At 27.3% G+C, this 17,336-nt stretch overlaps 1 protein-coding gene across 1 annotated transcript in view; it reads left to right on the forward strand.

The window, feature by feature from the left end:
* LOC112593294 overlaps window positions 1-17,336 on the forward strand; it is a 72,051-nt gene that overhangs the window by 14,562 nt on the left and 40,153 nt on the right. Inside the window, exons 2-3 of the mRNA XM_025337667.1 lie at window positions 9,582-9,794; window positions 10,044-10,352. Coding sequence (XP_025193452.1) covers window positions 9,609-9,794; window positions 10,044-10,352 — 495 coding nt within the window. The 5' untranslated portion in view covers window positions 9,582-9,608. The remainder of the gene's footprint in view (window positions 1-9,581; window positions 9,795-10,043; window positions 10,353-17,336) is intronic.

Here is a 17,336-nt window from a genome sequence, read left to right on the forward strand (position 1 = left end):
CACAATGTTGACGTGTAATTTTAGCTCTTCGAAATTCAAGCTATATATTATTATTTATTATAGTAGACGTGAATTATTTCGTATGGACGTCAGTACATCTCGCGTGTCGGTCCTCTGACCGTGATGCAAGTACGACATTCACGAATTCACGAGCCCCGGTGCAGGTCAATTGGTGTTTAAGTTGATCTGCAGTTATGGACTAATCATCTGTTCGTGATTACCAGTATTTTTACTATAAAGTATATCTATTTCTACCTAGTAGAATATACCTATATTTCTAGCGATTCGTGCATGTCTCCGAAAAAAAAAACTAACCATAAACGCGGATTATTGTGGTCTGAAGGATCGATGTACACATAGTATGTTATGTTTGAACATTTATTCATCGTTTAACGGAAATTAGTTATTTTGAAATTGCATTTGTAAGCTGTAATCTAATTTTGATCTGATATTTTGTGTGTAGGTACTGTACATTTATACCGACATGCGTAGGTATAGATTTTACTCCACATGATGTCTATAATCACTGCAATGTAATAACTATGTATAATCGAATAGCTAGCAATAGTAGGTATCTATATACAGAAATCAAAACTCAATTGAATATAGCCTGACTGATGTGACTAGATTGTATGCAATTACAGATAAACATAATACGTAACGTATTGACTATTATAGATGCTACATTTTATTTACTAATTATACCGGTGTTTGTATTATATAGTTTTTAATTAAAACTTAATCAAAACGTCACTCTGGTATCTGATGTATGACATTGGTATAGTGGTATAGCGTGATAGGAATAGTGACTATTTGTGCATACCGCATATTAGTATCATATTATACTATAGAGTATAGACATTAATAAAATACTTACGACAATTTAGCATGCTGCCTAATTTAAATTTATAACATTATTATACTGCATTCTATACATTATATAATATATATTAATAGATTATCTACAATAGATACTATTGCGCTTACATGTATATTTATAATTTTTTTTGAAATTTAAGCTCGCTTATTATTTGTTTTACAGAGTTAAAAATTAAATATAATTTATTTTTAACATATTATGTATTACATACAAAATATGCAATTACGTTTAATATAGGTATCTACGTTTTATTACAAATTACATTTGTTATGGCTTAAAAGTTATAATATATGCGTTGCGAGTAATTCAATTATGGTTTAAAATTTGAAAAATATATTTTAAACACAAAGGGTATTTTATTCGAAATTTTATGATCGAGTTTATATTATAGCCATTCATAATATTTGGAATCACTGGCTGTGGGCGGCCAATTACTAAGTCGTTATTTACATTCGTCATCATAATCGATTATCAACGGTATATGTATTGGGCCCGTGCAATTTAAAAAGGCGTATCAACCGCGTCTACACGTCTATACAATAAAAGAACCGCCATATTCAACGTGCGCCCACGTGATACTGTCCTCTTTTGTGAATAAAATTATTGTTTCTTATTTTATTTTATTTCTTTTTTTTTTGTATATAAAATATAATAAGACCCTTTGGCTAAAAATGTCACAAGAATTCGTTGTTGCATCCTCAACGATCATTATAGGTACACATTGGTCAAATTGTAAACAATATATTTTCAGAAAGGCAACTTACAAATATTTAGTATTAGTATAAGTTATACAAAGTTATACATGCAATTACTACATAAGTGATGATAAATTATTTAATAGCATATGTAATTCAATTATACATAGGTAATACGTATGTTGTTTATACTTTTTATATACTTAGTTTCAAATCATAAATGTTATTATTTAGAAAACAGGCTATGAATATAAATCGTTTATATTCTTTACGATTTTCTTCGATTCGATAGAACACACGAGGTATGGCCATATGGGGTATTAACTTGAAATTCACATGCACACAATCCAATTATTTTTATTTTATAATAATAACAAATATTTGATTTGGTATTTTTCCACAAAATAATTTATTTAGTAATTAAATTTGATTTTTAAAAACATTACATATAATAAACTGAAGAACTAAAGCTGTAGATATTAATTTTTAAGCCATCTAACCAGTTTAACAGTCGTTTGTATTTTCATTTTTTTTTTTCAATTTAGTCGAACTCTGCAATTTATTCGTGTGATTAGAGAATAATATTAAATTAATGTAGGTACATGCTACAAACAATTATTATTTAAAATATTTATTGGTTATAATAATATTGTACGTAACACAATATAAGCTCGCACATTGAAAATATGTACATTTGTTGTCTTGTTGAAATTATTTATACGTGCAGATTTTATCGGTCTATCAAACTGACCGCTGCAACCTACAGTATTCACTTCCTAGCTAACACCTTGACAGACTACTGCATATACTACACTATACCTGATTGTGTTTATACATCACTCTATATGCATGCGTATTATGTATGTGCATACGTTATGGTTGGTCTGGTCGTATATAATGCGCATATTGTGCATATTACAGTAACGTATATATAGGCTATAAATTTGCACGGCAATTTGCTCGGGATAACGAAGTGCTCCGAGCTATGTTACGGCGTGTCAAAGCTTATATTATACAAATGCAGTAACACGCACCGCAGGCACTACCACGGACGGTTGTGTTATAATATGCAGATCCCGCAAACGTAAAAGTATATAGCCATATAGGTACACCACTGTAGCTATATGTTATACACGCGTGGATTAAAGAATGTGTACACGATGAAAACAATAAATATACTAAAATACGTTTGCATCTAACTATACATAATATTATACGACCATTGTAATAATATGTGATGTTGTTTCGATTGCTATATAATTATAAAAAAAAAAAATCAAATCGAATAATATGAACTTTTTATCGTCACCACAATAGGATCAAGTACATAATATTACGTTGTTATACCCTCTCTCATCATCACCCCACAAAGTCTCAATGGAAATTTATAATCTATTTTTTGCTAACACTAGTGGACGCTCTTCGTGCGTATTGTACTAGCACTGCGCATTATAATATTACATATTATTATGTAGTATACAGACGTTAATAATAATGTAGATGCGGATACAAACTAAAATATATTTATATATATATATATATATGTACATGGTACATTTTATTATTATTCTATATAATGATATATGAACGATCTGCTATCAACTTACATATTCAATACTTAAATATACACACAACGTAATTATTTGGATTCCGGTCCATACTCATAATTACTCGCGAAAATATACCTATGTAATTAAACACTGATGGTCGGTCGTATAGTAGTCTTGTTGTATAGTTAAATGTCATATAAAAAGTGCACAAGTGTTGTTCGAAAGTATAAATTTTTACTTTTAGCTAATTTGTGTTTTTCTGCATCAATTAATTACAAAACATTATTATATTGTAGGCATACAGAATTAATGATCTTAACGTTTCGACAGGCACGCAGAACATAGAACTTTGTTGTATATACCTCAGTATATCATGAATACAGCCGTCACTCGTTAATTCAAACCTCGATAATTCGAAAAACTCCATAAATCGAACTAAACGTTAAGTTCTCTGAGAAAACCTTTATAATTAGAAGAAAATACATGTATTCCAGTCCCCTCGATAATTCGAAATGTCTGTCGGTGGGACACACTCTACAGTTCGAATTTTTATTCCATAAAACTCTATAATTCGAATTTCTTTAAACGCGATTATATATAAGTTCATATGTAAATACAATGTACATACCTATGAAGATTACGTACAATCTATTTGATGTACTCGTAATGAAACTAATAACGACGGGGGTTTAATATTATCGTAGTTGATAAACGTCATCCTATCTTACCTACCTAATCTAAACTTTTGTTAAGATTACCTACGTCAATTTTTGAGTAATCTGAAATGAACGAAAAAAGATGCGATACAATTGTCAATGCTATCAGTTAGTTAGACAATACTATAAACCAAATTGTGGCTAGCAATTTATCACAAAAATAATAACAGATTTCTTTAATGTGTAAAATATAATAATATAATAAATAAATGTCAATTAATAATTGTAAAATCGTAAAATGGTAAATCGAAAACCTCTATAAATCGAATTTTTAACTTGGTCCCCTAAATTTTGAATTATCGAGTGACTACTGTACTTAAAGAGTGTAAGTGTGTTATATTGTAATATTACAGGCATATCGTAAGAATAATTAGATTTAAAAAAGTGATTCAAAAATTGATAATTTCTGATTATACACAGAATTACAATCTACATTGGCTACTCTTAATTTATAAGTGTACATGTATAAACGTTATACATGTAATAATTAACCGCAGATAAACATAATATAATATTATACAAAGAAATATATTTATTAAATAATGTGGTTGATAATAATTCAAAATTTAAATTATTTTATAAAAGCGATATTAAATTTAATTAAAAACAAAATATCTAAATATCTATTACAATAAAACTGATAGAAATGATAAATTAGCTAGCATTAAATTATTTATTATATAAATTATAAATAAACCGATTTTTAACGGCCATAAATCACATTTGAAGGTCTTTTTAAAAACAAAACATGCATGCAAACAACTAAACCGGACGATTCATAATGGGTTATTCAGAGTATGGTGTAGAACTGTACGGGTATACACAGGTAGATATAGGTAGGTATATTTTAGTTTTTTTTTTTTATTAATCGAATCAATTCATATAATATATAAATGAATATAACTATTATAGTTTATATTTTTAGTAATGTTTATTTTATTAAACTATATTATAACCTTTATAGATATCTTATTTGTTAATATTTAGAATATTTAAACAGTGAACTTAATCTGATCAGATATAAATTAAAATTTGACAGTTAATAGTGTTATAGACACAATCATATTGATATCTACTCGTTGCTTTTAAAAATTATTTAATATTATAGTCTACAACAATACGATACTACGATACATAATGTCTTGAATATAAATTATCATTCTCAATATTTATATTTAGACTTATATTAATATATTTCAATAAGTATATTAAGAAATATTATAAAATAACAATTTATTGGTTTGTATTTTGTAATAATTACATATTGTGCATCAATATTTTTGTGTTTTCAACACCTACCGTTTCTCTTTTACATAATTAGTTATTACTTATTAATGACATTCAAAATAATTTTGCGTGGTTAGATTTAATGTAAAAAGTATTATCATACTATATAATTAATCTGAGATCAAAATATACGTTTCAGGTTTTGATTAAATATATGGCGCCCACTGTGCCGATATTTTGAATTAACTACCCACATGTATGTAAATGACACTTTTTGATTATAACGAATACATCAGAATAATAATATCTAAGTAATAAATTTTTATGAAATAAAAATTTACCATTGTAAATATATTACGTGTGTATATATAGCTAGCAGAAATAATTATTTTTGGAAAACCCAATAAAATATGTTCTATATTAGTAATAATATACTATATTATGGAATATCAAATAATTTACAATTTCTGTTATTAAAATATATTAAATTAAAAGTATAAACAAAAAAAAAAAAAAAAATGAAAAATGATCGATAATGAAAAGTGTACTGCACATCTTGGAATCTATATTTAATAAGCAAAGATTTATTATTTTAATAGATATATAAAGGTATTATTATTCATTAAAATAATAAGATAAAATATTTAAAAAAACAATTGTAACGTCATAAAAATACTTAAGTTAAATGGAAATCCAAATAATAAGAGTGTAGAATATTAAATGTGAAATATAGTAATTAAAAACAAGTTATCAGCTAAAGACCTTAGTGTAGAGGTAATTTAAAATTATATAAGTAGGAAAATGGATGTGTGAACATTTGAAAAAAATATTTATCACATAAAATATGCGTTATATTTAATTTTTATTCGATATTACTAAATATTATTGAAAATATTTACATTTTAGAATACGAAGAGTTTATTAAAGTTAAAAGTGTGTATAAAATATATAGTAAACAAGGGAATTGGTAATATTCAGTATTATAAAATTAATAAAAAAATATTAAATAAAGTAATAATATTAAAGTGCCTTTAAAGTATATCTAAATAAATTTTCAGATAAATAATTAAAATACACTCGTATTTCAAAAATCATTTAGACTACAAAGGATTGTAACATAGCTACAATATTTAAAATCTATTTAATGTCCTAAATCGATAATTTCATAATTTCATTGGAAATTTATAATATGCTAATATAGTAATAGTTCACATTGTAAAATCGCATTTTATTAGTACCTAACTAATTTTTCTCTTAACCACAAACTTTAGTTTTTCTTAGACGTTTATTTCGTCATTTTGTTTGGATTTGATAAACGACCGTCGCATCGACCTACGATGTTTACTTGTGTACCCGATATTACGATGGAATAGTAATAACAGTTGAAATTGATGGGCATCTGTATCGGAATGCGAAAATTTTCGTGGGGAAGGAGGGAGAAAAAAAGAGGAGAAAAAACACAAAATAACACACGTCATTCGGATGTTCACTAATCTTGTTTTCCGTTTAGGTCGTGGATAGCAGGGTGCGCAAGGGTAGGCTTCAAGGGATGGCGGAAAGCATGCAAAGGGTGACGTTAGTAGTCTTGCGATGATATTAATGATGTAGTTGGAATTTATTTAACAACCAGCGGCGACCGAAAATAAAAACTGTTTTAAACTGTAGCAAACGGGAATCTATCACTGTAATTAATGAACTTATAATGACAGCACACCTATATCATTAGTAGGCGCACTTTAAACGAATCATCTGCTGCTATGATGGCGTGCTGCAGACCTAGCGTCTTCGCACAAGGATGGAAGTAAAAAGCAAACAAACAAAAAAAACCCAAGACTTCTTAGTTATTGTACTTTGTAACATAATGTTAAATCATATAGGTACAGACCATTTCTTGTTTGTTACAAACTTCAAGAATACTTTGGCTCATAATATCAGTGAATGGAATTAAAAGTCTTTTTAAGGAATTTGCGAATGCGGGATTTTTAATGGTAAATTTCGTACTTGATTTATTATTGTTGTTTAAAACTGAATAAAATAGATATCGTGGATATTAAAAATATTTTTAATAATTCCAAAAAACGCAAAATAGGTGTTCGATTCCATCATTTGCTAACATAATTATTCCCAAAATTATAAGAAAATATAACATTATAACCTGCACCTGATTAATATTTGTATAATGTATCTACATATCATTTATCATTAGGAATTTCTATAAAGGATTTATGTAACTATCTACATTAAAAAATGGTAATGTAGCTGTTAAAGGTATACGTTTATATGATTATAACGAGCAATATATATTTTACTCATTGATCGAGTCCAAAATATTTACCAATACCACGCATAATATATGCAAGTGTTGGGCGATACCGTTGTATCGTTTAACCCGAGTCTGCTCCTTTGAGAAATATTATCCTTATAGTTTACAGACACCCTTGACATTTATATATGTAATATGTATATCTATATAGACTTTCGCGATTTCTTCTAGCACGTTCTTATCATTAATAAAATAACGTCCAACGACCGTGCATAATACCTGTCACACATATCACTATCACTACCCGGAGGAATGAAGAAATAATAAGAGTCACGTGTCTTTACATCAAACAATAACGTTCACCGTATTTCCGGTCGACCACATTGGTAGTAACTAATGAATTTATTGCTTTTACAAACGTATTTCTTTAAATGCATGTTAAATCACTTGACACCGTCATCTTACATATATATTCATTGAGGTGATTTTCTTTTTACGATCAAATTTGTTAAATAATAAACGTGTGTTTGAAACATCTATTACGATACCTAACACAACAATAGTTATGTTTTCATGATATCAATCAGCCATCAGGTTATATATTTTGTAAATGTACTTAATATTATATGAATGCAATTCGTTGTCAATTGTACATATACATATAAAATCACACATGGTAACAAAAAAGATTACTTAGCTTAATAAAATATACTGAGTATAATAAAACAAAATATATAAACACAAAACTTTTTAGTTTTTTTCCTTTATAAGTATAAATATTAATTATGTTATGTTACTTGTTATGTTAACTGATTTATATTATTTCTAAAGATTACAAGTTTAGAATATATTATAAGGTATAAGCACTTACATTAAGTTTTGAATTATAGTTACTTAAGGTATTTACAAAAATATATTATATTAGAAAAAGTTATTAAGAAAAAAATAAATATTTTTTAATACTATAGAGTATTTAATTACTTATACTGTTTTGTGTTCGTAATAACAATAATATATAAAATTACCTATATATTTGCATGATGTTATTTGGTTATAGGTAATTAAATAATTTTAGTTTAAACTTCCGGGATAATCATGATTGCAGCTGTATTTTAAAAGTTAACATTAAAAATTTATAATTAATAAGTAACAATTAAAACGTATAACTAGTGTATACAGTTTTTTAGTTGTTATTATGTAGGTACCTATTTAAATATGACATTTTGCTTAAAACCTATTATATTGTTTAATCATACTAAACAATTCATGTCTAATTTAATATTAATTAAGGATTTTATGTTTATTGTATTTCTAATACTCTATTATTATTATTATTATTATTATTATTATTATTACTAATTCAACCTTTAATTATCAGATTAAATTATCATGAATTGATTAAAACTGTATTGTTAATTAATCTATTAAGTAACATTTAAAAACTAAATCACTTCGACGTCGTGCTAGTGTATGTCAAAACCAGTGTAAGACCAAATGACGTGTGGCTGAGCGCCAATTGGACTAATGTAGTTTTAATGAAACACGTGCTTGATATTTATTTTTTTGTGTCTGTTGAGAGACAAAAGTGATTTTTTTTTATTATTAATTTACTTAAACTTCATTATCAATCACCTTATTTTTTTTTAAATTTTTTTTGTTTTGATACTTCTGATAGATTCGAAAAATGTTTACAATAATTTATGATTAGACCCATTCTATTAAATTATTATAGAAACAATAATATATTAAAAAATTAAATTTTATGCTAAATAATTTCAAAGTAATATTTTGATAATTTTATTTGTCATTAATGTCATTGAATTTAGAATATATTCTAAAATCAATGCTATTAGGTATTTTGTTCACTGTATATTTCTTATGTTTATAAACAAAATATATAATATGTGAAATATTTATATTCGTAGAAGTCTTAAACGTTGAATATAAATTATATTTGTTACCTAATTTTCCATTTTAACATTAAAATTGGAGGTATAAACATATCAATTAATACTGAAATAACTAATAGCTATAATAAAATTTATAGAACAAAAATGAAGCATCTAACGATTTAATGGAATACCTTAATGTGTTCTAAGTAGAGGTTAATATTATACTGATTGACTTGCGGTGGTTGGATTATTTTTAGTTTCTCATAATATATTGAATGATATAATATTAGTTTTATTATTACCTATATTATACGTTTGTTAAAAATGTTTTTATAATTTTATACTGATTGTTATTTAGTTAAGTACCGATTTGCCAATTGACTGTATGAAAATGACAATGGATGCCACAGATAGCGCAAGACTTGGCTTAAACTTGAATTTGAGTGTGCAACCTCAATCATATCATTGGATTCAATCACCTAAGGGTACTGATGATGAGGACGAGGATGACCGTAGAAGAGTGGATGACGATTGTTCGCCGGAAGAAGAACCGGATATCCTGGAAATGCAGGTATAATTTCATTAATTAGTTTCCTATTGTACTTGTATAGTTTATTTAACAATACCTATATTTAGGAATTAAAATTTTTAGAAAGTTTAAAATTATGATTTATTAGACGTAATCTATAAGTCCTGAATTGAACAACCCCAATTGATTTTAGACTGTTTGTTTTATTTATATCTTTATATCTTTATATCTTTATATTATATACCTATGAGCAACAAATATATTTTATTAATATACATGTCTTGTTTTCAGAGGGAAGAACGTGAAACCCTTAATCAGTTAGCTCGTCGTTTGGCAAGTGGGTCACATGGACTGATGGGAGGTCACACTGCATCTATGATACAACATTTGGTTTACCATCATCCTAATGGGATGCCTATATCCGATCAAATCGTCATGCCAATACCTTCTAGACGACCGGGCAACATAGAATCACCACCAGGATCTAGTCGATCAGGTGATACACCTCTTGGTCACGAATACACATCAGAAAACGAGTCATCTCTGTTAGCTAGAAAGGGTGAAGCACAATCGTGGACTTTTGAAGAACAGTTTAGACAGGTATGAACTCAAAAATTCTAACATAATTTGAATTAAAAAAAACATTTTAGGTGCATATTAAATTTTATTTTTGCATAGATAAGGGTAAATTTAAAAATAGAATACTATACTTATCGGACTATTTTAATGTCTGCGTTACACTTTTTTGTTTTAAATTTGATATAATATTTAAAAGCCATATTTTTTATCTATGTTATATAATCTTTAAAATACGAGTAAAACACCTATTTTAAATCACCATTTTTTTTTTTTTTGTTACAATAAAAAGTTTATAACATGATTTCAACCTTTGATGAACACGCGTAGGTGTCCGATAAATAATAAACGCAACCATGAAGCTAATTTTATTTTATTAGAATTAAAAACAAAAATATGCAAATTAAAAACAACTCATGATGATTTCACACGGACTATATTGATACAGTTTTACTTAAGTGGGGAAGGATAAATATCTTTTATTACACGTACTTAATATAATTCTCATCGAATACGCGTCAACTGCATTGTCGCTGGTTGATGCGCGAGTGTCCTTTCTCATGGAGGTCGACGACACTAGGTCATACACAAAAGAGCACAATCAGTTTATTATGATATGTATGTGTATGGGATACGTATAATGAAACAAATAGTCGAAAAAGACGATGAGAGAAAAAAAAAGGGAAATGAATGAAAGACAAATACATACGCACACCTGTTGAATTGGTCACAAGAGACGGCAAAATTAATAAGAGCGGCGACGGCGGCCGGTGGACAATACCACTACTGGGTGAGAATATTTTATGCCGTGAGAGACGGATTTCGATCGCATGTCAACCGATTTGTCATATTCACGACGACGCGACAACGGTAGGTTATAGGTATATGCATAATACGATATTATATAAGAACCACACACCTGCCGCCGTATTATCTAGTCACGTCGTCGACGACCGGTCCATGCAGGACTGTTGCGAGTTCTCATCGCGCGACATATGCGACTGTCTATAATACCAACTCGAGATGACCTGACTTTGTGACGGATAGTACATCAATATGGGCGCACAAGGAGGCTGTGACGTTGAAAGAATAAAAATTAAATAGAAGACTCGATGAAAATATATCTATGCAATTATAAAACACACATTAATTTGACGCGTTAACATAATAATAATTATAATAATTGCGGCTTATATATAGATAGATACTGTGTACTATATAGGTATGTGGTGTGATAAAACGATACAACCAGAACTCTTCCTCAATGTCGTGTAATATTGTATAGGGTAACGAAAAAAGATAAGAAGTGAAGAAAAAAATTATTTAGCTTTTTTTTTTCTATAACTATGTAGCTGTGTATACTCAGACGAATTCAACTTTGTATTTAACTCGCTCGTCATAGCACCTATAGTGAGAGTATATTTTATAATTATATATGTGTTTCGTGAAAAATCCATAACTGATGATTACTATCAAAATTCAAAGATTTAATTATTAAGTTTTATTCTTTAAAAATTGAAATCTATTGATTTAAAAGAACATATAGATATATAGTATAGGGATAGGTACAGTGAATAGTATTAAAAGCATTATTATATCAATATAATGTCAACTTACTATTACCTACCTATTTTCGAAAATTTGAAATTGTTCACCAGTATAAAATATATTATACATAAAATGAATATAGTAACTGACTTAATATTTGAAGTGATGTTTAATATAATATGCTATGATTTAAATTTGGTTTTACAAAAAATATTTTTTGTTGTTGATAATTTTATAAATAATATCTATTTAATAAATAGTCTTACTCGTATATATTTCTCGGGACTATAAACTTGTTGTTTGACCTTTAAATTTACAATATTTTATAATATTGAAAATAAGATTGATCAGATTTAATTTTTTTTAACTCAAGCATGACGCATACCTAGCGCGTTATTAATCAATCAAAAATTAAATAATTGGGATGGGCATGTTTGAAATCCAGATACACGTTTATGCTTGTAAAACGATTTTGGTTACCATATAATAATGTATATTACCATATAGTATAGTAATGTTTTCTATTAAGATTCCTTTTAGCCAATAAGGATTACTCGATCCTTTGTTCTGAATAAATGTTGTTTTCCGTATTGACTGATTGACTACGTTACGCCCACCGGAGTAAAGTCGTATATAAAATATTGTTCCGGATTGATCAGAAATAAAGAAGAAAGGCGATATAATATGTATATAAAACGAAACACAGATATTAGATATAGTAGGTATGAGAGAAAAATAGTAAAAAAATTACACGCCCTACCTGATGTTAATTACGGTTTAGATGTGCTGATTGATAGGCTATCCGTACATGGGAATCTTTCGTCATTATTATAATATATATATATATGTATATATTTTTCATTCCTTATTTTTTCATCTCCCTCTCTTTTACTCTTTGTATTTTTTCCTCTTTGTCCGCCTCGAAAACCGATCACATTTATTTGCTTTTCCCAATTATTATAGACAATGAATAATCGCGTCCGATTAACTGACCACAAACGGTTTTTTGATTCGGCTGGTCGTATAAATGGCAGACAATCGCTCACGGGGTAATACCGTTCGACACCTTCATATACTTCGTCATCCATCCATCGTACAGTAGGCTACTTCAACGTTTGGTAATTGCATCGATGATGATAGTAATAATAGTGTCTAATGTTTTATATTTTTGAAAATCGTGACTGTCGTTTTTTGGCTGTTTCGGTGGGACATAAATATATAATATACAACTATTAATAATCGCACTCGAAATCAAAACTATGTGTTCATTTGCCGTGTGATTTTTTTGTGAAAAATTATAGTAGCCATTGTTAAATAATTGTAAAAATAAAAATTATTTTAAGATATTACAAGTATGATTTTTCAGCTAAATAATAAAAAAAGGAATTTAATGAAATTAGAAATGCTTCATTTTTAAATTATTTATATATTGCTTATTAATTTTAAATATCTACGTAACCTAATTAAAATCTTAAATAGAAAAATATTTTTACTGAAATTAATTGTTCAATACATATAGTTTGATTTTATAAAAATTGCTATTTAACAATTTTTCTGATTTTATAAAGAAATTCAAACATAAGACTTTAAATATTAATTTAAACATTCATTGTATATTTTTAGATTTTATGATGCTATTAAATCAATATTATTTCAAATATATATTTTTTTTTTTTTTTACTCACAAATTTAATTTTTAATTCTTCACTTATTAATTATCTGTAAACTACATTATTGTGTTTTATAGACTTTCTAATAATGATTAATGCTGTAGTTCAGAATAAAATTTTTATGAAGAATCGACATCATTTAATATATATACTATGTTTATACAGTTTTAATTTTAGATAGACATTCAACTGTTTTTTAGTTACGTATTAATTTGGCATGTACCTATAATTGATAAACATATTATACTAAATCGCTCTCGGCAATTTCTGATCTATTAATCGTATAGTACCTTGAATAAATTCCTTTATTTAATCCGGTAGCAGCCAGCTCACGCACGCAAAATTTTTTATATGTACCTATATAAATAAATATGTATATTTATTACACATCAGATTGTAAACATATAATTTTATTTGAGTAGAAATTTAAAATTCAATATTTCAAAATTGATCTCCTTTATAAAAACTAATCATTATGATGACTATAACACAAAAACAATTTATTATTGTTGTGAAATTAAAAAAAAATTCTGGTGTAAGGAGTATTAATTTAATAAAACCAATAAATGTAAAAATTAATATTATAAAAATTAATATCACTTAATTTTTATAGTAAAAATGTTTACACTATTTTACAGTATAATACTATAATGCATTAATTTTGAATATTTCTTAAATTCTTTACCATAAATAAGAAAGCAGTAAAACGCCGTGAGTTATGATTGAGATCATTGATGTATAAAAAAAATAGTATAAAATCAATTTTATATTTAATATAAACTAAGCTTAGTTAATATCGTTTAAAATTATATTTAACATTTATACATGAACGTTTTGTTGTGGTTGATATGATTTCAAAAGAAAAAAATAAATATTATTTGAAAATGTATATTTGTATACCTATTGTATAAATTGGATGTTACATTTGAAAAACTAAATTTGACATACCACAAAACTACTAGAAATACATTTATTTTTACTTGGTAAGGAAGGGAAGGGAGTTGAATTGCTTTCTACAGTGTTCAATAATACAGACGTTTTTGTCGATAATATGATCCGGCTTTAAAAGAGGATTATATACCACACACTCTCGTGTCGTTTCCAATTATCAGCCGTTTGTCAAATTCGTGTCGTTTCGAATCGCCAACTGTAGGATATCCCTGAAGAGGGTCAGTTAATTCGTGGGGGTGACTAATAACTGGGGGAGAAAATTATTTCATTAATCGTTTCACAACTTAATCGACTTAATCGCGTGTTTGATTCCCATATACACGAATTGTATATACGAGTTTTGTTTGGACTCCTTCATAAATAAAGGCGGTGAGGGTATAATATTGTTTTCTATTACTCGAACAATGTGCAATCCCTTTCCAATAATAATTGTATTACCAATGGTTAATTAAGCAATTAATTCGATTACACGATGGCCCAACTTTAAATTTGAAAACTGGATTGCTTTTAAATTAATATACCTAATAACTTAGAAATTTGATAAATGATTATTTTAGTATGGTTATGTGTAAAGTAGAAAGTATGTTAAATATATTCATTATAATATACGCTTTGATCTATATAATCAATTAAATAAATAAAAAGAACATATAATATAATATTTTCAAAAAGTTATTGTAGTGATGTAAGACTTAAGTTATACCAATTAAATTTTAATCGCCAATTGGTGAATTATTTTGAATGATAATTGTTCATAAATATTAAGTTAAGTTTATTTTTTTTAGAATTTTTGTTTAAAAATACCTATACATAACTATAATAAATATTTCTACTGCATTTTTTTTTCATAATTTATCATTATAATACATTATATACATATATTTTATATTTTTTATCATATTATGTTGAATATATAGACTCTTGAACAATTAGATAATTCTCTATTAGTTGAGTCAGTCGTTTTGTTTCTATATAATTTAAAATACTTTCTTCTGTATAATATGTGTATTTTAGTTATAAAAGATTTAAAGATCTTACTTCTATTCAAAATTAAACTGTCCGAAATCAATCTCATATGTATTGCTGCAGTTACAACACGTGTTTACGTGTTTTTAATTATGTTCTCCTATTAATTTAGTTCTATTCATTCTGGTTCATAATTTATGCAAACACATTTAAACTAATTCTAAAAGAACTATTATGGTTTCTTTTTATAACTCCCCAACACTTAACAATGAATATTAATTCAAAACACATTGGTATAATAGACCCTAAAATATTGTATAGTTGTATATAGGTAGTATTTGTATACTGTACATATATTATAAGCTAAATACTAAGTTTAAAATCTTAATATTATAAACTTAATAAACTAAAAGAAAATAGTACAATAACCTCGTTTAATTTTTCTAAACACTTAAACGTCAAAAATATTAATTATTGAACACAGTCTTTTATTTTAGATTTTGTTTAAGAAAATAAGTAGGTATAGGTATAATAATTATAATAATAATACGATATTTAAAATGTCGTTAGGCTTTCGAAAAGTAATATAATGTGGAGTTTGTACAAAATGAACATGTTATTTGAATTTGATAAAATACGTATATGTATGGGTATATTATTTACTCAAAATACTGATAACAACTTCCCACATTAATCCATCTAAAAAATTCCACGAAAAAGATAAACGCTTGACAAATGTATTGTATGTTATTTAAAAATATTTTTAGGGAGTGAAGTTAGAAGAGTATAAGCAGTAGGTAAGGTACTTAGTATACGGCGTGACGAATTATTAAAAAAATATTTAAATAGAATATTATCCGCAAAACTGTAAAATGGTGTATATACTCTGTAAAACGTTTTTAATTGAATACAGTTCCAGCGATACATTATTTAAAGAAGATAATATAATTTTTTATATTGTATATTAATCATAAAATGTTCAACATTAAGTACAATAAAATGCTTGCCGATTATAAATATAAAATTACCATTTCCCAATTTGTCAAAAATTTAATGTAATACACTTATGGGTAATTATGGGATACTAGAAAAGATTGTTTGGATGCATAAAATCTTGTCGATTACGAATGTAAAGACTGTACCCATATCACTAAATTTGTTTATCACTGAGAATATCTAACGTAACCCTCTGTTTTATATGTGTTATTATTCTTACACGTGCTACATTCTATAGAATATTATAAGTCAAGTCGCGCCATAAATTCGTTAAGACTTTTTTTATTTCTCGTTTTAACGAGTCAATCACGACTGACGAGTAGCTATATAACGTGTGCCAGACGGCAGACATGGTACAGCGGTCGAATAAGCGCGTATAAAATATTATTACATGATGTTATACACCTACAGTGCGTATTTATTTCACTCTTCGCCCGCTTGTCGTGTTTGATTTCCTTTCTGACTTCTGACGATCTTCCGTCTTTAGACGGTGCATTAAATTCGGAGTAGAGAGAACTTACTTATACGCATAATATGTACATATAATAATATAATTTATATATTATTATTATCTAAATACTTTATACTGTGGACGGCACTATCAATCAACATTAAACTTCTCTCTGTCGGTGCATATTTTCGTGTAAACAGCGCGCACGCCAGTTTGTGTGTGTGTGCGTGTGTGTGTGCACTCTCCACTTGGCTGCTAATCATTATTTGTATGCGTTTATTATTTCATCTTGCCACAAAACCTACGCCCGGGATACAGACGTAACCGTCGTCGTCGACAACACCGACATACGTAGACCTGCGTGTGCCAGAGTCGAAACTAGGATCGATCGTTCCTTCGCGTCCTTGAATAGGTAGGTACCGAATA

This window comes from Melanaphis sacchari, unplaced genomic scaffold, assembly GCF_002803265.2.
Source record: "Melanaphis sacchari strain LSU unplaced genomic scaffold, SCAv2.0 Contig1_pilon_pilon, whole genome shotgun sequence".
Lineage (NCBI taxonomy): Eukaryota > Metazoa > Arthropoda > Insecta > Hemiptera > Aphididae > Melanaphis > Melanaphis sacchari.